We start from the raw sequence: 22,944 nt of genomic DNA on the forward strand, positions 1-22,944 counted from the left end.
GAGAGAGGAGAGAGAGAGAGAGAGAGAGAGAGAGAGAGAGAGGGGGGGGGGGGGGGAAGGGAGAGAGAGAGAGAGAGGGGAGGAAGGGAGACGGAAAAAAAGTAAGGGGGAGAGATGATAGAGAGAGAGGGAGAGAAAGAGTTAATTTTTCATGAAAATATTTCTTAATCGAATGGAATTTGCATAGAGCGTAAGAGAGCAATGCCACCCTTCTCTCTCTCTCTCTCTCTCTCTCTCTCTCTCTCTCTCTCTTTCTCTACCTCTTTCTGGCACCGAGAGAGATGTTCGCCTCTCTTCGCGTTCCTAGGAAACTATGCAGTTTTTTGTATTTGTACGTGTTATTTCCACTTTAAACTATGCCACTTTGTTTATATACCCTACATTACTCATCTCATATGTATATACTGTACTCGATACCATCTACTGCATCTTGCCTATGCCGCACTGTACCATCACTCATTCATATATCTTTATGTACATGTTCTTTATCCCCTTACACTTGTGTGTATAAGGTAGTAGTTTTGGAATTGTTAGCTAGATTACTCGTTGGTTAGTACTGCATTGTCGGAACTAGAAGCACAAGCATTTCGATACACTCGCATTAACATCTGCTAACCATGTGTATGTGACAAATAAATTTGATTTGATCTCTCTCTCACTCTCTCTCTCTCTCTCTCTCTCTCTCTCTCTCTCTCTCTCTCTCTCTCTCTATTCAAGGGGCTTCATTGGCATGGGAAACATGTGTTAACATTGCCAAAGCAAGTGAGGTAGATAATATACAAAAGTGAAATAAACAATAAAAATGAACAGTAAACATTACACATACAGAAATGTCAAAATACATCTCTCTCTCTCTCTCTCTCTCTCTCTGTCTCTCTCTCTCTCTCTCTCTCTGTCTCTCTCTCGCTCTCTCTCTCTCTCTCTCTGTTTATCTCTCTCTCTCTCTCTCTCTCTCTCTCTCTCTGCATGCTGGGAGTGATTGGTGCATGCTGGTAATTGTTTGAGTGAAGGAGTGCGTGTGTTGTGGAGAGTTAGATATTCACAACTTTCTTTCGGTTTGCTATTTCTTGGTGGTTTTTGTTGTTGGTTTTCTTCTGTGCATGATTAAGGTTATTATTTTTTTTGTTGTGGTAGAATTAAGTATTTTGTCTTTCGTATCGAAATTACCCTGATTTTGGTGCGGATGGCAGCCCGAATGGGGATGCCGTCCCTGTCACTTCGGCACGGCTTTAGCTGTGTTACTGAAGCTATGTCACGGTGGAGGAGTTTCTGGTCGCCGTAGGAGAGAAGGTAGGCTATGAGAATATTGCTTATGCATCCCGGATGAATAAAGCTGTGGTGGTATTTCTTAAAGAAGAGTGTCTTGTTGATCGGATGGTTGAGCATGGTGTACTTCTTAAAGAAGAGTGTCTTGTTGATCGGATGGTTGAGCATGGTGTAATTCTTAAAGAAGAGTGTCTGGTTGATCGGATGGTTGAGCATGGTGTAATTCTTAAAGAAGAGTGTCTGGTTGATCGGATGGTTGAGCATGGTGTACTTCTTAAAGAAGAGTGTCTGGTTGATCGGATGGTTGAGCATGGTGTACTTCTTAAAGAAGAGTGTCTGGTTGATCGGATGGTTGAGCATGGCGTACTTCTTAAAGAAGAGTGTCTGGTTGATCGGATGGTTGAGCATGGTGTTCTTCTTAAAGAAGAGTGTCTGGTTGATCAGATGGTTGAGCATGGTGTTCTTCTTAAAGGAATGTTTATTCAAGTTACGCCGCTTTTTTCTCCGTCAACAAGGGTAACGATTTCGAATGTACCACCGTTTATTCCAAATGAGCTGTTGGAGCGCGAGTTATTGCGCTTTGGGAAGTTCGCCAGTTCAATTAAGGTTGTTCCGTTGGGTTGCAAACACCCGGCGTTGAAACAGGTAATGTCATTTCAAACACCCGGGGTTGAAACAGGTAATGTCATTTCAAACACCCGGCGTTGAAACAGGTAATGTCATTTCAAACACCCGGCGTTGAAACAGGTTATGTCATTTCAAACACCCGGCGTTGAAACAGGTAATGTCATTTCAAACACCCGGCGTTGAAACAGGTAATGTCATTTCAAACACCCGGCGTTGAAACAGGTAATGTCATTTCAAACACCCGGCGTTGAAACAGGTTATGTCATTTCAAACACCCGGCGTTGAAACAGGTAATGTCATTTCAAACACCCGGCGTTGAAACAGGTAATGTCATTTCAAACACCCGGCGTTGAAACAGGTTATGTCATTTCAAACACCCGGCGTTGAAACAGGTTATGTCATTTCAAACACCCGGCGTTGAAACAGGTTATGTAATTTCAAACACCCGGCGTTGAAACAGGTTATGTCATTTCGGCGACAGGTGTTTATGTTTTTGGACTCACCGGAGCAGACTTTAGAATTATCGTTTAAAGTCAAGTATGACAATAGACTGTATATGGCTTATGCTAGTACGGGTAGTCAACGGTGTTTTGAGTGTGGGGATGTTGGTCATAAGCGACATGCTTGCCCGAAAAGGGAGAAGGCCGAGAGAGGGGCGCAGGTGGTCATCGTAACGCCTGGGCCCACTGATGTAGGGAGAGGTGGTCCTCATAACGCCTGGGCTCACTGATGTAGGGAGAGGTGGTCCTCGTAACGCCTGGGCCCACTGATGTAGGGAGAGGTGGTCCTCATAACGCCTGGGCTCACTGATGTAGGGAGAGGTGGTCCTCGTAACACCTGGGCCCACTGATGTAGGGAGAGGTGGTCATCGTAACGCCTGGGCCCACTGATGTAGGGAGAGGTGGTCATCGTAACGCCTGGGCCCACTGATGTAGGGAGAGGTGGTCCTCGTAACGCCTGGGCCCACTGATGTAGGGAGAGGTGGTCCTCATAACGCCTGGGCTCACTGATGTAGGGAGAGGTGGTCCTCGTAACGCCTGGGCCCTCTGATGTAGGGAGAGGTGGTCCTCATAACGCCTGGGCTCACTGATGTAGGGAGAGGTGGTCCTCATAATGCCTGGGCCCACTGATGTAGGGAGAGGTGGTCCTCATAACGCCTGGGCTCACTGATGTAGGGAGAGGTGGTCCTCATAACGCCTGGGCCCACTGATGTAGGGAGAGGTGGTCCTCATAACGCCTGGGCTCACTGATGTAGGGAGAGGTGGTCCTCATAACGCCTGGGCTCACTGATGTAGGGAGAGGTGGTCCTCATAACGCCTGGGCTCACTGATGTAGGGAGAGGTGGTCCTCATAACGCCTGGGCTCACTGATGTAGGGAGAGGTGGTCCTCGTAACGCCTGGGCTCACTGATGTAGGGAGAGGTGGTCCTCATAACGCCTGGGCTCACTGATGTAGGGAGAGGTGGTCCTCGTAACGCCTGGGCCCACTGATGTAGGGAGAGGTGGTCATCGGAATGGTTTACCATCTGAGTTTTATAAGCACTTTTGGGGGTCTATTGGGGAGGATTTTTCTGAAGTGCTGTGTGAATCTTTTCATGAGGGTTTTCTTCCTGTATCCTGTCAACGTGCGGTGCTTTCACTGTTGCCAAAAAAGGGGGATTTGGCTCTCATAAAAAATTGGAGACCTGTTGCCTTGCTTTGCGCAGAATACAAAATTGTTTCTAAATGTCTCTCAAACAGGTTGAAAGAGTATCTGGGATTGTTGATCCACAAGGACCAGTCCTACTGTGTACCTGATCGCTCTATTGTTGACAACTTGTTTCTGATAAGAGATGTTTTAGACATTTGTAAACTGTCTGATGTAAATGTGGGTTTACTTTCGTTGGATCAGGAAGAAGGCTTTTGATCGTGTGGACCACCAATACTTGTTTAAAACAATGAAAGCCTTTGGGTTTGGGGATGTTTTTCTGTCTTGGGTGAATTTACTGTATGCTGGAGCCTCGTGTATGGTGAAGGTTGGTGGTGGTTTGAGTTGCCCCATCCCTGTCGAAAGGGGCATCAGGCAGGGATGCCCAATTTCAGGGCAGTTATATAGTCTGGCGATTGAACCAATGCTTTGTTTTTTAAGAGCGAAGCTTACTGGTTTCTCTGTGCCAGGTGTAATGAAGGGTCCCACGATAGCACTGTCTGCGTATGCAGATGACGTGATCGTTTTTATTACAGGAGGTGAGGATGTTAAGGTTCTCTCAAACACTTTAAAGGTGTATGAGGGGGCCTCCTCAGCTAGAGTCAATTGGTGAAAGAGTGAAGCGCTGTGGGCAGGTCAGCTTCAGATGGGGTCCGCTCCACAGTTACCAGGGGGGCTTCAGTGGGGCAGAGATGGAATGAAGACTTTGGGAGTTTTTCTAGGCTCCGATGTCTTTCAGAAAAAGAACTGGGAGGGTGTAGTGGAGAAAGTGTGTGCCAGACTGTCAAGGTGGAAATGGGTGTTGCCCCAGCTGTCCTATAGGGGACGGGTCCTGGTAGCTAATAATCTTGCTGCTTCTACCCTGTGATTGTTGTACAGCGACTGTTCTAGCTGGGTCGAAACAGCCTACATATTGATGAGGAGAGCGGGCTGTTTGGGCTTAGACAAACATCTTTTCCTCTTAAAGCTGGAGGGAGGTGATTTGACTGGCCTGACTCCATTTTATGAGTCTGTTATGCAGGCTTGGAGAGTCTTTGTCAAGTCCCGTAAGACCGACACGCCACCAGGGATGTGGCTTTTTGAAGAGCCCCTTTTTCATAACACTGCCATCCAGTCCCGTGTTCTGGGTTCAGCTAGCCTACGTTCATGCCTATTAGGCGTGGGGTGTACCAAGCTGGGTCATCTGATGCGGAGCAGGAGCAGATTGGAGGAGCTGAGAGAAAGAGCGGGGATCCGATCATCTCGCCTACTGAGGAAGGTCGTCGATGAGGTCTGTGATTCCTTGCCAGTACTTCATCTGCAGTATGTGACTGACATTTCCAATTCTGATCGGTGGAAGGAGGGTCTGGATTATGTGTTCCCTGCACTGATTGTTAGTGCTGCGATGGGGGCATTTGAGGAGGACGCGGGGATGCTGCTTTCCTTCGATACCCCGGAGCTGGGGGAGTTCAAGGAGGTGGGAAAGAAGGCTATGTACAGAACATGTGTAAAGGTGTCCCATGCCTCTTCCCTGGAAGGGGTCAAATCGACGAGGTGGGCGGATGTGCTTGGTCCAGGTGCTTCTCCAAAAGGCTGTTGGCGATCATTATATAAACTGCCTATTGATAAGAGGACAGCTGACCTCCAATGGAGGATAATACATGGAGCTATAGCCACCAACATGCATCTGGTACACCTGGACCCTACTGTTGGGGAGGGGTGTCCATTCTGTGCTGAGGATGAAACTCTGGCACATCTGTTTTTACTGTGTCCCAGGTTGGTTGGGATGATTGATCTGATCACTGAGTGGTTCTCAACGTTGGGAGAGGTTTCCTCTTCCCAACTGTATATATTTGGGCCAAAGTACAGGTTCAGTCAAAAGGGTGTAGTTGTGTTGCTTAATTTTGTGTTAGGGGCAGCAAAATTAGCGATATGGAAGACCCGAAAGAACAGCATTCGGGGACAGGGTCTGTGGATGTGGTGGGAATGCTGGAGGGAATGTTGGCAGCGAGACTACGGGTTGAGTTTGCCTATTATAAACTTGTCAACAATATTGATCTGTTTTTGAGTATATGGGGTATTCAGAGGCTGTTGTGTTTTGTTACTGTGGAGGAGGAATTGGAGTTGTGTTTTTAATTGATGTGTAACTGTGGTTTTGTATGAGTATTTATTGTGTGGTGGGCCCCCAGACCCAATAAAGAGTATTTAAAACTCAAACACCCTCTCTCTCTCTCTCTCTCTCTCTCTCTCTCTCTATCTCTCTCTCTCTCTCTCACTCTCTCTCTACATATCTCTTTCTCTCTCACTCTCTCTCTCTCTTTCTCCATATCTCTCTCTCTCTCTCTCTCTCTCTCTCTCTCTCTCTCTACATATCTCTCTCTCTCTCTCTCTCTCTCTACATATCTCTCTCTCTCTCTCTCTCTCTCTCTCTCTCTCTCTCAGCTTGAATTGGAGTTCAAATGGCTTAGGAAAGAAAATAGGTCTTTCATGAAATCAATTAAATGTGATAGTGCTCTTCCTCTCTGAAGTCAAACCTTGTAAAAAGGCTTTTCATAAGACTGAATAAACCCTGGGATTGGTAGTTAAGTCTGAAGAAGTGTGAAATGATTTACTGTGAAAGGAAATGGAAACAGCATTTGATGAAACAGGTGCTACACATTCCACTAGTTAAATGGTCTGTGTGTGTGTGTGTGTGTGTGTGTGTGTGTGTGTGTGTGTGTGTTTACCCTGGTATAGGCCACTATCTTCAGTGATATGGTAGCCAGGTACAGAGAGTTCATTACGAAGTCCATGAGGTTCCACCAGTCATGTATATAGTCCTGCAACCCTCCATCCCACATCTGCTTGATCTCTGTCCAGATAAAACCTACAGCCAGAAACAGAGAGCGATGGAGAGGGGGAGAGGGAGGGAGGGAGAGAGAGAGAGAGAGAGAGAGAGGGGGGGGGTTAATAAGAGAGGGGGAGCGAAAGAGAGAGAGAAAGTAGTGTGAGATAGAGAGAGAGAAAGAGAGCGAGAGATATGTAGAGAGAGAGAGAGAGAGAGTGTGAGAGAGAGCGAGAGAGAGAGAGAGAGTGAGAGAGAGAGAGAGAGAGAGGGGGTTAATAAGAGAGGGGGAGCGAAAGAGAGAGAGAAAGTAGTGTGAGATAGAGAGAGAGAAAGAGAAAGAGAAAGAGAAAGAGAGATATGTAGAGGGAGAGAGAAAGAAAGAAAGAGGTATGGAGAGAGATAAAAGGGGGAGATGAGGGGGAGAGAGGTAAAGACTAAGCTAGAAAGTGAAAGATAGAAAGCATATAGAACACTAAGAGTTCATACTGGACGACTCACCCAGTACACTGGGCAATATCACCCAATCCTTCCACTCACCCAGTACACTGGGCAATATCACCCATTCCTTCCACTCACCCAGTACACTGGGCAATATCACCCATTCCTTCCACCCCCTCCACTCATCAGTACACTGGGCAATATCACCCAATCCCTCCACTCACCCAGTACACTGGGCAATATCACCCAATCCTTCCACTCACCCAGTACACTGGGCAATATCACCCAATCCTTCCACCCCCTCCACTCATCAGTACACTGGGAAATATCACCCATTCCTTCCACCACCTCCACTCATCAGTACACTGGGCAATATCACCCAATCCCTCCACTCACCCAGTACACTGGGCAATATCACCCAATCCTTCCACCCCCTCAACTCATCAGTACACTGGGCAATATCACCCATTCCTTCCAACCCCTCCCCTCACCCAGTACACTGGGCAATATCACCCATTCCTTCCAACCCCTCCCCTTACCCAGTACACTGGGCAATATCACCCATTCCTTCCAACCCCTCCCCTCACCCAGTACACTGGGCAATATCACCCATTCCTTCCACCCCCTCCACTCACCCAGTACCCAGGGCAGTATCATCCATTCGACAGTAGTAGGTGCTGGCCCCTGTCTGTCCGGTTCTGTAGTCACTATATGCTGTGATGCCAGCAGGAGCAGGAACAGAAAGGTGAGGTAGGAGGCTGTGTGGCAGATAAACTTGATGAAGGGCTTCCTGATGTGGAAGGAGGAAGACGAGAGGGGAAGAGGAGGAGAGGGGCGAGGGGGATGAGAGGGGAAGAGGAAGAGAAGGGAAGAGGAGGAGAGGGGAGGAGGAGGAGAGGGGAGGAGGAGGAGAGGGGAGGAGGAGGAGAGAGGAAGAGGAGGAGGAGAGAGGAAGAGAAGGAGGAGAGAGGAAGAGAAGGAGGAGAGAGGAAGAGAAGGAGGAGAGTGGAAGAAGAAGAGAGGGGAGGAGGAGGAGAGAGGAAGAGGAGGAGGAGAGACGAAGAGAAGGAGGAGAGAGGAAGAGGAGGAGGAGAGTGGAAGAAGAAGAGAGGGGAGGAGGAGGAGAGAGGAAGAGGAGGAGGAGAGAGGAAGAGGAGGAGGAGAGTGGAAGAAGAAGAGAGGGGAGGAGGAGGAGAGAGGAAGAGGAGGAGGAGAGAGGAAGAGAAGGAGGAGAGAGGAAGAGGAGGAGGAGAGTGGAAGAAGAAGAGAGGGAAGGAGGAGGAGAGAGGAAGAGGAGGAGGAGAGAGGAAGAGAAGGAGGAGAGAGGAAGAGGAGGAGGAGAGTGGAAGAAGAAGAGAGGGGAGGAGGAGGAGGAAGAGGATGAGGAGAGAGGAAGAGGAGGAGGAGACAGGAAGAGGAGGAGGAGTGGAAGAAGAAGAGAGGGGAGGAGGAGGAGAGAGGAAGAGGAGGAGGAGAGAGGAAGAGAAGGAGGAGAGTGGAAGAAGAAGAGAGGGGAGGAGGAGGAGAGAGGAAGAGGAGGAGGAGAGAGGAAGACAAGGAGGAGAGGGGAAGAGGAGGAGATGGGAAGAGGAGGAGGAGGAGAGGGGAAAAGGAGGAGGAGGAGGAGAGAGGAAAAGGGTGAGGAGGAGTGGAGGAGGATGAGGAGAATAATCATTATTACTTTAGTGTCCAATAGTAATTAAACTTCCGTTTCCTGACAGATTTATCCTCAAGTCAGACCTCAGGATTCAAACTGGCAGCACTTCGCTTCCCGGTCTGCCTATCTAACCAGCAACCTTCAGGTCACTAACCGGTAGTCTACTTGCCTGATGAAAAGTCCATAGCGGCTCTTCGGGGCTATGAGGTAGCAGAGGGAGAAGACAGGGAAGAGGAGGCTGAGGAAGACACAGGTGAGGAACTTCCCTCCCCAGTGACGACGTCTCCAGCCTGGGAACTCATCGTACCAGCGAGACGCCAGCAGCTGCTGACAATTGGGCTGTGCTACAAACTGGAGGGAGAGGGGGAGGAGGGGGAGAGGGGAAGGAGAGAGAGAGAGAGAGAGGGAGAGAGAGAGAGAGAGAGGGAGAGAGGGAGGGAGAGAGGGAGGGAGAGAGAGAGAGGGAAGGTGGGGGAGAGGGGAGGGGAGGGGAGGGAGGGATAGAGGGGGGGAGAGGGGGAGGTGGGAGTAGGGGGAAGGGAGAGAAAGGGAGGGAGAGTGGGGGGAGGAGAGAAGAAGAGAGGTAGAAAGGAAGAGAGAGAGAGAGAGAGAGAGAGAGAGAGAGAGAACGGGTTTACATCAACATTAGACATACAGAACTACAGTCAGTCAGTTTACAGTAAGGTATTGTTTGACTCTATACCCATGACAGAGAAGTTCTGCTGTGTGTTCCGTCTGGTTTCATTTCCATCTGACAGAACTCCCACCAGAGTTCTGGAGGTTCGACAAGTGGAACTCTCAACTGAAGCACCTGTCAAGCTAAAGCTCATGCTATATCTGTCTAACATATGGAGAAACCATGGCAACAGGTACACTCAGGTCAACTCAACTCTACCACATTATGAATTAACTGACAAGACTGGCGCCTCTTGAGACAGAAGCTGGGATAGTGAGGATATGATGAAGTGAGGGAAGGTCAGAGTCTGAAAAGTCACCCTGTTCCCTATATAGTGCACTAGTTTTGACAGGAGCCCTATGGCACCCTATTCCCTATATAGTGCACTAGGACCGGAGGCCCTACTAGGACCGGAGGCCCTATGCCTTGTGCCAATTTGGACCTACCTTAGGACAAGGTGCCATTAATATCGACAGCAAAATGGCCAGTGTAACCTAGTATTGATTGTTCAGGGTAACATTTCTAGTCTTGATGCAGGTGAACTCTAAGTATTAAAGTATTAAAGTATTAAATTAACTCTGTCATTCTGAATGCAGGTCGCAGGTGAATGTAAATACCAACTGTTGGATATTCTAACTCTTGGCAGGTTTCCACGAGGAATTACACATCACTTTTTGCAAACCAGCATAATTGTGACTAGCAGGCCTGATGTGGCTGGTAAAACAAAGTGTTTCAAGTCACTGTATTAGAGTAAAACTACGCCTCAAAATAAGATTGTATCACTTTATGGAATATGTTACATGTTACCATAAAGAGATCAATTTTACTGATACTGACTTAGTGAAGGCCACAGGACTGAAAACAAACGACAACCATGTCTATGTCACTAACAAATACAGTCATGGGTGGTAACTCTGGAATTCACTCGAAAGGCAAGGCACACAGAAATGATATTTGAGGCGTGGCTCAGAAGCTTTCAGTTAGTTCATTTTGGCCACCCGTGAGTGGAAGGGTTGTACCAGTTTAAGTGGCCTATGGTTATGTTACTTAAAGTAAACGCTTACACAAAAGCCTATGACCACAGAGGGGTTAGCTGACAACGTCACGGAAACGATGCGTGTGCTTCAAAGGGATAGAAGGACGTGTCTGGTCAGACAGCGAGCAACAATTAAAATAATAAGCAGATCTGGTGAATCGCAGGTGGCTCGTTTCAGCGTTATCTCGTTCTTGATACCATGTTGTGTTTTGAGGACTCACACGTCTATACGCTAATATGGCAAACAATTCTCTAGCTAGCTCAACCAACAACTAACGCTGTAAATACATGAACTTGATGGAGAGGAGATCATACGGGGATACAGTAGAATGTGTACGTCTCAGTAAGCGGTAGCATCACATGTACAGTTAGGTGCAGGGTGTCAAGTGGAAACAGGAATATTATAGTAATATTATAGTTTAGGGTATTTTAGGGTATCTGAGGAGTAAATAGAAATGTATTTTGACTTGTTGAAACAAAGTTGAGGGGTAGATTTTACCCTAACCCTTCCTTTGCAGGTTGAACGAGTTGATTACGCCAACTAAACTGACCTTTTTGGGATATAAAGAAGGATGTTATCTAACAAAATGACACTACATGTTATAGCTGGGACCCTTTAGATGACAAATCAGAGGAAGATTTTTTAAAAAAGTATATTTTGATGTGGGGAGCCGTCCTCAAACAATCGCATGGCATGCTTTCGCTGTAATGGCGAAAATCGGACAGTGCAGATAGATTAACAAGACATCAATCTCTGTATCTGTCTGTCTGTTCCATCTCTGTATCTGTCTCTTCAATCTCTGTACCTGTCTGTCTGTTCCATCTCTGTATCTCTCTGTTACATCTCTGTACCTGTCTGTTCCATCTCTGTATCTGTCTGTCTGTTACATCTCTGTATCTGTCTGTTACATCTCTATATCTGTCTGTCTGTTACATCTCTGTACCTGTCTGTCTGTTCCATCTCTGTATCTGTCTGTCTGTTACATCTCTGTATCTGTCTGTTACATCTCTGTACCTGTCTGTCTGTTCCATCTCTGTACCTGTCTGTCTGTTCCATCTCTGTATCTGTCTGTCTGTTCCATCTCTGTACCTGTCTGTCTGTTCCATCTCTGTACCTGTCTGTCTGTTCCATCTCTGTGTCTGTCTGTTCCATCTCTGTACCTGTCTGTTTGTTCCATTTCTGTATCTGTCTGTTTCATCTCTGTATCTGTCTGTCTGTTCCATCTCTGTACCTGTCTGTCTGGTCCATCTATTTCTCTGTCTGTCTGTTCCATCTCTGTACCTGTCTGTCTGTTCCATCTCTGTACCTGTCTGTCTGTTCCATCTCTGTACCTGTCTGTTTCATCTCTGTATCTGTCTGTCTGTTCCATCTCTGTACCTGTCTGTTCCATCTCTGTATCTGTCTGTCTGTTCCATCTCTGTACCTGTCTGTCTGGTCCATCTATTTCTCTGTCTGTCTGTTCCATCTCTGTACCTGTCTGTTTGTTCCATTTCTGTATCTGTCTGTTCCATCTCTGTATCTGTCTGTCTGTTCCATCTCTGTACCTGTCTGTTCCATCTCTGTATCTGTCTGTCTGTTCCATCTCTGTACCTGTCTGTCTGGTCCATCTCTTTCTCTGTCTGTCTGTTCCATCTCTGTACCTGTCTGTCTGTTCCATCTCTGTACCTGTCTGTCTGGTCCATCTATTTCTCTGTCTGTCTGTTCCATCTCTGTACCTGTCTGTCTGTTCCATCTCTGTACCTGTCTGTCTGTTCCATCTCTGTACCTGTCTGTCTGTTCCATCTATTTCTCTGTACTCTGACAACCTCTCCTTAATGTGCATACTCCCCGCTCCTCTCCTTTTCTGACCTCGTCCTCCTCTATTTCTCTTCCCCTGGTGCATCTGTCTTTGAAAAACCTCTTTGCGACCTCCTCTCTCTTCTATCGCTTCTCTCTTCACACTCTCTCTCTCCGCACTCTCTCTTTGCTCTCTCTCTTTTTGCTCTCTCTCTCTCTCTCTCTCTCTCTCTCTCTCTGTCTCTCTCTCTCTCTCTGTCTCTCTCTCTTTCTGTGTCTCTCTCTCTCTGTCTCTCTCTTTCTCTCTCTGTCTCTCTCTTTCTCTCTCTGTCTCTCTGTCTCTCTCTCTTTCTGTGTCTCTCTCTCTCTGTCTCTCTCTCTCTCTCTCTCTTTCTCTCTCTCTCTCACTCTCTCTCTCTCTCTCCCTCTCTCTCTCTCCTCTCTGACACATACACATATGCACAAACTCAAAATAAATCCTACACATTCATCTCAGAGAACATTTAGTCTTCCATCCTCAGAACACCATTACGGTGTGTACACTACAATCTAATTCTCCATTTTAACCCTGTGGCCACTTTCCTCTTTTCTCGAAGGCTCCAAATCACCGCAGTCATATATTATGGTTGTATTAGGTTATGGAACATTGTGTGTGTGTGTGTGTGTGTGTGTGTGTGTGTGTGTGTGTGTGTGTGTGTGTGTGTATTGGGTTATAGAATATCATGTGGGAAGCAGAATGTGTTTTATCTTGTTCGGTGAGCTCTGTTATGTACTCTGGGCATCTGATGTGGAGACAGAAATCACATTCTCCACAGTCAGTCAGATGTCTGGATGAACGGAGGGGCCTACAGATCAGATCTTCTTTAGTGATGTAAGTTATAGAAGCTCTTCATGATGCCTTAACTGAACAGATATAAAATATACCATGGTTTACAAGAGGATATGATTTCCATCCTCTTCATCATCATCATCATCACCATCATCATCTTTGTCATCCTCACCATTATTATCACTATCATTATAATCCTCCTCAACAATTAACCACCCTCATTATCGCCATCAGCATCATTATCATCATCATCATCATCATCATCATCACCTTCGTTATCATCATACTCATCACCCTCATTATCACCATCATCAACACCACCCTCATTATCACCACCCTCATTATCATCATCATCATCATCACCTTCGTTATCATCATACGCATCACCCTCATTATCACCATAATCAACACCACCCTCATTATCACCACCCTCATTATCATCATCATCATCATCATCATCATCATCACCTTCGTTATCATCATCCTCATCACCCTCATTATCACCATCATCGTAATCACCCTCATTATCACCATCTTCATTATCATCATCACCTTCATCCTCATCATCCTTATCACCCTCATTATCACCATCATCGTAATCACAATCAGCAACTACATTATCATCCTCAACCTCATTATCATCACCCTCATCATCATCACCACCATCATTATCTTCTATCATGTTGGCCCCAGAGTCACATACCACGGAACTGAACCCAGCAACACAGTTACCATGGGAACCGAGAGGAGAGGAGAGGCCTATCGAAGTCAAGACCGGGGAAAGGTTGGCCTGTGTACCAAATGGAACCCTATTCCACATATATCTATAGGCCCTATGGGCACTGAAGTGCACTACATAGGGAATAGGATGCCATTTGGGACGTATCCCTGGTCATATCAACACCCTCTAATACTAGAAGTGGGAGAGAGGGGGGGAGTAGAAGAGGAGGGAGGAGGGAGGAGGGAGGGAGGAGAGAGGGGAGAGGGAGGAGGGAGGAGAGAGGGAGGAGGGAGGAGAGAGGGGGAGTAGAAGGGGAGGGAGAGGGAGGAGGGAGGGAGGAGGGAGGGAGAGGGAGGAGGGAGGGAGGAGAGAGAGGGGGAGGGAGAGGGAGGAGAGAGATGGAGGGGGAGGAGAGAGGGGGAGTAGAAGGGTAGGGAGAGGGAGGAGGGAGGAGGGAGACGAAGGAGAGAGAGAGGGGGAGTAGAAGGGGAGGGAGAGGGAAGAAGGAGGAGAGAGGGAGTAGAAGGGGAGGGAGAGGGAGGAGGGAGGAGGGAGATGGAGGAGAGAGAGAGGGGGAGTAGAAGGGGAGGGAGAGGGAAGACGGAGGAGAGAGAGGGAGTAGAAGGGGAGGGAGAGGGAGGAGGGAGTAGGGAGATGGAGGAGAGAGAGAATGGGAGTAGAAGGGGAGGGAGAGGGAAGACGGAGGAGAGAGAGGGAGTAGAAGGGGAGGGAGAGGGAGGAGGGAGGAGGGAGATGGAGGAGAGAGAGAGGGGGAGTAGAAGGGGAGGGAGAGGGAAGACGGAGGAGAGAGAGGGAGTAGAAGGGGAGGGAGAGGGAGGAGGGAGGAGGGAGAGGGAGGAGAGAGGGAGGATAAGGGACAAAGAAGGAAAGGATGGAGAGTGAGGGGAAGTAGGAGAGACGAGGCAGAGAGGGAGGGAGGGATATCAAAGATATGATGGCACTGGGTAATAGCTTATTTCAGAGCGCATTGACCAACTACATTAATGTTTCAAAGTGCATTCAGAGAAAACACACAATCCCAATTCAACTTTTGTCGGAAGGACGTTTAAAAGAACTCCCAAACTGCTGAGCAGACAGACTAAATCTCTTTCATTTTCTGTCGTTTCTCAACAAAATACATTTCCATTGAGTTTATCACAAATTTATAATTGACTTTCATCAGAGTTTACACTACAAGTAGGGTGTCAGGTAGCCTAGTGGTTAGAGTGTAGAGGCGGCAGGTAGCCTAGTGGTTAGAGCGTAGACGCGGCAGGTAACCTAGTGGTTAGAGTGTAGAGGCGGCAGGTAGCCTAGTGGTTAGAGTGTAGGGGAGGCAGGTAGCCTAGTGGTTAGAGCGTAGAGGCGGCAGGTAGCCTAGTGGTTAGAGCGTAGAGGCGGCAGGTAGCCTAGTGGTTAGAGCGTAGAGGCGGCAGGTAGCCTAGTGGTTAGAGTGTAGAGGTGGCAGGTAGCCTAGTGGTTAGAGTGTAGGGGTGGCAGGTAACCTAGTGGTTAGAGTGTAGGGGGGGCAGGTAGCCTAGTGGTTAGAGCATAGAGGCGGCAGGTAGCCTAGTGGTTAGAGCGTAGAGGCGGCAGGTAGCCTAGTGGTTAGAGCTTAGAGGTGGCAGGTATCCTAGTGGTTAGAGTGTAGAGGTGGCAGGTAGCCTAGTGGTTCGAGAATAGAGACGGCAGGTAGCCTAGTGGTTAGCGTGTAGAGGCGGCAGGTAGCCTAGTGGTTTGAGCATAGAGGCGGCAGGTAGTCTAGTGGTTCGAGCATAGAGGCGGCAGGTAGCCTAGTGGTTCGAGCATTGAGGCGGCAGGTAGCCTAGTGGTTCGAGCATAGAGGCGGCAGGTAGTCTAGTGGTTCGAGCATAGAGGCGGCAGGTAGTCTAGTGGTTCGAGCATTGGGCCAGTAACTGAAAGGTTGCTAGACTAAATCCGCGAGCTGACAAGGTAAAAATCTGTTGTGCTGCCCCTGAAAAAGGCAGTTAACCCACCGTTCCCCGGTAGGCCGTCAATGTAATTAAGAATTTATTCTTAACTGACTTAAGGAGTATTAGTCAGAGTGTGAACCTGCTTTTCCCATCCTACAGGGGGCAATGTTGAGCCATGTTAAATTAATATTGATGGGATGTTCTCTCTGTGGCATGGTACCAAACACCCTTTATAGTGCACTACATTTGATCAGGACCAATAGGGTTTTGTTAACAAAAATAGGGCACTATTTAGGGAATAGGGTGCCATTTGAGATGTACAGTTCTTCAAATATTGAACAAAGGCAGAAGTCTGCAGGAGCAACTACAAAGTGAATCCTCACAAATCTCTTACAGGCACACCACCACCCACACACACACACACAGATAGAGTTCCAGCCACAGTGTCTCTGTTATAGAGAGAGAGATTTGCAAGATGTGTGACCTGTTGCCACAAGAACCAGTGATGCACAAACACCCATATACAGCTGAAGTGGGAAAGTTACCAAACACTTAGGTTGGAGTCATTAAAACCTGTTTTTCAACCAATCCACAAATATCTTGCTAACAAACTAGAGTTTTGGAAAGTTGGTTAGGACATCTACTTTGTGCATGACACAAGTCATCTTTCCAACAATTGTTTACAGACAGGTTATTTCACTGTATCACAATTCCAGTGGGTCAGACGTTAACATACACTAAGTTGACTGTGCCTTTAAACAGCTTGGAAAATTCCAGAAAATAATGTCATAGCTTTAGAAGCTTCTGATAGGCTAATTGACATAATTTGAATCAATTGGAGGTGTACCTGTGGATGTATTTCTAGGCCTACCTTCAAACTCAGTGCCTCATTGCTTTGCATCATGGGAAAATCAAAATAAATCAGCCAAGACCTCAGGAAAAAAAATGTAGACCTCCACATGTCTGGTTCTTGCTTGGGAGCAATTTCCAAACACCTGAAGGTACCACATTCATCTGTACAAGCAATAGTACGCAAGTATAAACACCATGGGACCATGCAGCCGTCATACCGCTCAGGAAGGAGACGCGTTCTGTCTCCTAGAGATGAACATACTTGGTGCGAAAAGTACAAATCAATCCCAGAACAACAGCAAAGGACTGAGTCCTATATCAACATATCCTGAAAGGCCGCTCAGCAAGGAAGAAGCCACTGCTCCAAAACCACCATAAAACAGCCAGACTACAGTTTGCAACTGCACATGGGGACAAAGATCGTGCTTTTTGGCGAAATGTCCTCTGGTCTGATGAAACAAAAATAAAACTGTTTGGCCATAAAGACCATCATTATGTTTGGAGGGAAAAGGGGGAGGCTTGCAAGCCGAATAACACCATCCCAACCGTGAAGCACGGGGTTGGCAGCATCATGTTGTGAGGGTGCTTTACTGCAGGAGGGACTGGTGCACTTCACAAAATAGATGGCTTCATGAGTGAGGAAAATTATGTGGATATATTTAAGTAACATCAGTCAGGAAGTTAAAGCTTGGTCGCAAATGGGTCTTCCAAATGGACAATGGCCCCAATCATACTTCCACAGTTGTGGCAAAATGGCTTAAGGACAACAAAGTCAAGGTATTGGAGTGGCCATCACAAAGCCCTGACCTCAATTCTATACAAAATTAGTAGGCAGAACTGAAAAAGCGTGTGCGAGCAAGGAGGCCTACAGACCTGACTCAGTTACACCAGCTCTGTCAGGAGGAATGGGCCAAAATTCACCCAACATATTGTGGTAAGGCTACCCGAAATGTTTGACCCAAGTTAAACAATTTAAAGGCAATGCTACCAAATACTAATTGAGTGTATGTAAACTTCTGACCCACTGGGAATGTGATGAATAAATAAAAGCTGAAATCTTCACTTCTGTCTACAATTATTCTTTCATTTCACATTCTTATTAAAATAAAGTGGTGATCCTAACTGACCTATTATTTTTACTAGGATGAAATAGGATGAAATGTCATGTAATTTTTTAAAACTGAGTTTAAATGTATTTGGCTAAGGTGTATGTAATCTTCTGACTTCAAATGTATATATTTTTCTTAAACTGTTAGCACATTGTTACAACATAGCCATAATATTACATTTGAAATGTCTTCATGCAAAAAAATTTGTGAGTCTAATTTTAACTGTTCAGATAGAGAGAGGAGAGAAAGGGAGTGAGAATACACTCAGTGAGCATAGCCTTGCTATTGAGAAAAGCCACCGTAGGCAGACATGGATCTCAAGAGAAGACAGGCTATGTGCACACTGCCCACAAAATGAGGTGGAAACTGAGATGCACTTCCTAATCTGGCAAAGGCATGACCATATTAGAGACACAGAATTATCTCAGATTACACAGATCCACAAAGAATTCTAAAACAAATCCAATTTGGATCAACTCTCATATCTACTGGGTGAAATTCCACAGTGTGCCATCACAGCAGCAAGATGTGTGACCTGTTGCCACAAGAAAATGGCAACCAGTGAAGAACACACACCATTGTAAATACAACCCAGAAGTATGTTCATTTATTTTCCATTTTGTAGTTTAAGTATTTGCACATATTTACAACATTTGAAATGTCTTTATTATTTTGTAATTTTTGTGAGTGTTCATTTTATATTGTCTATTTCACTTGCTTTGGCAATGTAAACATATGTTTCCCTGAAACTGAATTTAGAGAGAGTGGGAGAGAAAGACAGCAAGAAAGAGAGGGAGGGAGAGAGAAGAAGTAAAGAGAGAGAGAGAGAGAGAGAAAGAGAGGGGGGGAGAGAAAGACAGCAAGAAAGAGAGGGAGGGAGAGAGAAGAAGTAAAGAGAGAGAGAGAGAGAGAGAGAAAGAGAGGGGGGAGAGAAAGACAGCAAGAAAGAGAGGGAGGGAGAGAGAAGAAGTAAAGACAGAGAGAAAGAGAGGGGGGGAGAGACAGAGAGAGAGAGAGGGAGAGAGAGAGAGGGGAGGGGCAGAGGGGGAGGGGGGAGAGAGAGAGAGAAACACTAATAAATAATGTTGTATAATTAAAGGGATATAAATGCTTGTCATTGTAGTTGTATAATTAAAGGGATATAAATGCTTGTCACTGTAGTTGTATAATTAAAGGGATATAAATGCTTGTCACTGTAGTTGTATAATTAAAGGGATATAAATGCTTGTCATTGTAGTTGTATAATTAAAGGGATATAAATGCTTGTCATTGTAGTTGTATAATTAAAGGGATATAAATGCTTGTCATTGTAGTTGTATAATTAAAGGGATATAAATGCTTGTCACTGTAGTTGTATAATTAAAGGGATATAAATGCTTGTCACTGTAGTTGTATAATTAAAGGGATATAAATGCTTGTCACTGTAGTTGTATAATTAAAGGGATATAAATGCTTGTCACTGTAGTTGTATAATTAACGGGATATAAATGCTTGTCATTGTAGTTGTATAATTAAAGAGATATAAATGCTTGTCACTGTAGTTGTATAATTAAAGAGATATAAATGCTTGTCACTGTAGTTGTATAATTAAAGAGATATAAATGCTTGTCACTGTAGTTGTATAATTAAAGGGATATAAACGCTTGTCATTGTAGTTGTACCGCATAAAGTACATAGTTTGACAATTAGTTACAGGTACATTCATTTACCCAAGTTCATGCCTCAAATAGTCATTTTCTTACAAAGAGTCAACATGTACAAACGTGTGTTTTAAAAAGGACCCAAACAGTCATTCAGATTCTAACTAAAAATGACTAATGAAGTATTGTTCCATTTAGAAATGCTCACACTTTGAGAAAATGCACTTTTTCTCTCATGTCAAACTACCAGGAAGTCTGAAAAGACAGACTGAGTGCGCTGGGAGTTAATAGGCTGAGTGGGCGGGGAGCTAGTAGGCTGAGTGTGAGGGGAGCTAGTCGGCTGAGTGGGCGGGGAGTTGGTAGGCTGAGTGTGCGGGGAGCTAGTAGGCTGGGAGTTAGTAGGCTGAGTGGGTGGGGAGCTAGTAGGCTGGGAGTTAGTCGGCTGAGTGGGCGGGGAGCTAGTAGGCTGGGAGTTAGTAGGCTGAGTGGGTGGGGAGCTAGTAGGCTGAGTGTGCGGGGAGCTAGTCGGATGAGTGGGCCGGGAGACAGCAGGCTGGGAGTTAGTAGGCTGAGTGGGCGGGGAGCTAGTAGGCTGGGAGTTAGTAGGCTGAGTGGGCAGGGAGCTAGTAGGCTGGGAGCTAGTAGGCTGAGTGGGCGGGGAGTTAATAGGCTGAGTGGGTGGGGAGCTAGTAGGCTGGGAGTTAGTAGGCTGAGTGGGCGGGGAGCTAGTAGGCTGAGTGGGTGGGGAGCTAGTAGGCTTAGTGTGTGGGGAGCTTGTAGGCTGAGTGGGCGGGGAGGTACTAGGCTGAGTGGGCGGGGAGCTAGTAGGCTGGGAGTTAGTAGGCTGAGTGGGCGGGGAGCTAGTAGGCTGAGTGGGCGGGGAGTTAATAGGCTGAGTGGGTGGGGAGCTAGTAGGCTGAGTGGGTGGGGAGCTAGTAGGCTGAGTGGGTGGGGAGCTAGTAGTCTGAGTGGGCGGGGAGCTAGTATGCTGAGTGGGAGAGCAGCTAGTAGGCTGAGTGGGCGGGGAGTTAGTAGGCTGAGTGGGTGGGGAGCTAGTAGGCTGAGTGGGTGGGGAGCTAGTAGGCTGAGTGGGTGGGGAGCTAGTAGGCTGAGTGGGTGGGGAGCTAGTAGTCTGAGTGGGCGGGGAGCTAGTATGCTGAGTGGGAGAGCAGCTAGTAGGCTGAGTGGGCGGGGAGTTAGTAGGCTGAAGCCACAGACCGTCCAAACTGATGTTTCTAAATATGTAAAGCTGTCATCAATGCAAAGGGTGGCTATTTGACGAATCTCAAATATAACATATATTTTGATTTGTTTAACACTTTATTGGTTACTATATGATTCCATATGTGTTATTTCTTAGTTTTGATGTCTTCACTATTATTATACATTGTAGAAAATAGTAAAAATAAAGAAAAACCCTTGAATGAGTAGGTGTTCTAAAACTTTTGACCGTTAGTGTAAGCACAATTTATGGACTATAATGACTTAATACAACGACATGTTGTTTAAATGTTCAGCGCTTAATGTCCCTGAATCCCTATCAACCTGTGTGTCGCAATGTATTCCTTTCTTCGTAGGCTATAGCTGAAATGGCTTGTCGTCTGATTGTATTCCAGGGCGTGGTCTCAGAGCAGAAAAGCAAAAAACTTGGCAGGTATATTCACAGTGATTTTCAACCTCTACTTGTCCCATTCTGTAATCCCCCGCGTTTTAAGATGAACACCAATCTATCATTCCTGTTCCTAAGAACTTTAATTAAGGCTTCATGCCACAATGACTACCGCCCTGTGGAACTCACTTCTGTAATCATTAAGTGCTTTGAAAGGCTGGTTATGGCACACATTAACTCTAGCATCCCAGACACCCTAGACCCACTCCAATTTGCATACCGCCCCAACAGATCCATAGATGGCTCAATCTCAATTGCTCTCCACACTGCACTCACCCACCTAGATAAGAGGAATACCTACGTGAGCATGATGTTCATTGACTACAGCTCAGCGTTCAACACCATTGTCCCTTCCAAGCTCATCACCAAGATTAGTACTCTGGGACTGAACACCTCCCTCTGCAGCTGGATATTGGACTTCCTGACGGGCCGACAGGTGGTAAGGGTAGGCAACATCACCTCCGCCACGCTGACCCTCAACAAAGGGGCCCCACAGGGGTGTGTGCTTAGTTCACCCAAGACTGTGTGGCCGTGCACGACTCCAAGACCATCATCATGACGGTGGTAGGCCTGATCACTGGCGACATCAGACTGATAAATAGATGGCTATACGAACTATCTGAGTTGACCTTGTATCTTTATTGACCTTTTGTTTTTGTATTGTCTCTATTGCCACTCATAGGGCCCTACACACTGACAGGACTCTACACACAGACAGGACTCTACACACTGACAGACTGACAGGACCCTACAGACTGACAGGACCCTACAGACTGACAGGACCCTACAGACTGACAGGACCCTACAGACTGACAGGACCCTACAGACTGACAGGACTCTACACACTGACACACTGACAATACTCTACACAATGACAGGACTCTACACACTGACACACTGACAGGACCCTACAGACTGACAGACTCACAGGGCCATACACACACACTCAGACACTCATACACTCATACACAAACACACTCACTCCATCTCACACAGAATATACTGACTCTACTGTACACACACACCAACTCACATACAAGCTGCTGACCCTGTATATAGCTGCTGACCCAGTATATAACTACTGACCCTGTATATAACTACTGACCCTGTATATAACTACTGACCCTGTATATAACTACTGACCCTGTATATAGCTGCTGACCCTGTATATAGCTACTGACCCTGGAACTGACCCTGTATATAGCTGCTGACCCTGTATATCGCTACTGACTCTGTATATAGCTACTGTATATAACTACTGACCTTGTATATATCTACTGACCCTGTATATAGCTACTGACCCTGTATATAGCTACTGACCCTGTATATCGCTACTGACCCTGTATATAGCTACTGACCCTGTATATCGCTACTGACCCTGTATATAGCTACTGACCCTGTATATCGCTACTGACCCTGTATATAGCTACTGACCCTGTATATAGCTACTGACCCTGTATATCGCTACTGACCCTGTATATAGCTACTGACCCTGTATATAGCTACTGACCCTGTATATAGCTACTGACCCTGTATATAGCTACTGACCCTGTATATCGCTACAGACCCTGTATACAGCTACTGAACCTGGAACAGACCCTGTCTATAGCTACTGACCCTGTATATAACTACTGACCCTGTATATAACTACTGACCCTGGAACTGACCCTGTATATAGCTACTGACCCTGGAACAGACCCTGTATATAACTACTGACCCTGTATATAACTACTGACCCTGTATATAGCTACTGACCCTGTATATAACTACTGACCCTGTATATAACTACTGACCCTGTATATAGCTACTGACCCTGTATATCGCTACTGACCCTGTATATAGCTACTGACCCTGTATATAGCTACTGACCCTGTATATAGCTACTGACCCTGTATATCGCTACAGACCCTGTATATCGCTACTGACCCTGTATACAGCTACTGAACCTGGAACAGACCCTGTCTATAGCTACTGACCCTGGAACTGACCCTGTATATAACTACTGACCCTGGAACTGACCCTGTATATAGCTACTGACCCTGGAACAGACCCTGTATATAACTACTGACCCTGGAACAGACCCTGTATATAGCTACTGACCCTGGAACTGACCCTGTATATAGCTACTGAACCTGGAACAGACCCTGTATATAGCTGAGGAACCTGGAACAGACCCTGTCTATAGCTGAGGAACCTGGAACAGACCCTGTCTATAGCTACTGAC

At 46.4% G+C, this 22,944-nt stretch overlaps 1 protein-coding gene across 1 annotated transcript in view; it reads right to left on the bottom strand.

Moving 5' to 3' along the window:
- Nucleotides 1-22,944, bottom strand: part of trpc4a (transient receptor potential cation channel, subfamily C, member 4a) — a 134,186-nt gene that overhangs the window by 22,126 nt on the left and 89,116 nt on the right. Inside the window, exons 7-9 of the mRNA XM_036967725.1 lie at nt 8,650-8,831; nt 7,459-7,613; nt 6,285-6,424 (exon numbers count right to left, since the gene is read on the bottom strand). Of these exons, the coding sequence (XP_036823620.1) occupies nt 6,285-6,424; nt 7,459-7,613; nt 8,650-8,831 (477 nt within the window). The remainder of the gene's footprint in view (nt 1-6,284; nt 6,425-7,458; nt 7,614-8,649; nt 8,832-22,944) is intronic.

The sequence above is a fragment of the Oncorhynchus mykiss genome, chromosome Y (assembly GCF_013265735.2).
Source record: "Oncorhynchus mykiss isolate Arlee chromosome Y, USDA_OmykA_1.1, whole genome shotgun sequence".
Taxonomy (NCBI): Eukaryota; Metazoa; Chordata; class Actinopteri; order Salmoniformes; family Salmonidae; genus Oncorhynchus; species Oncorhynchus mykiss.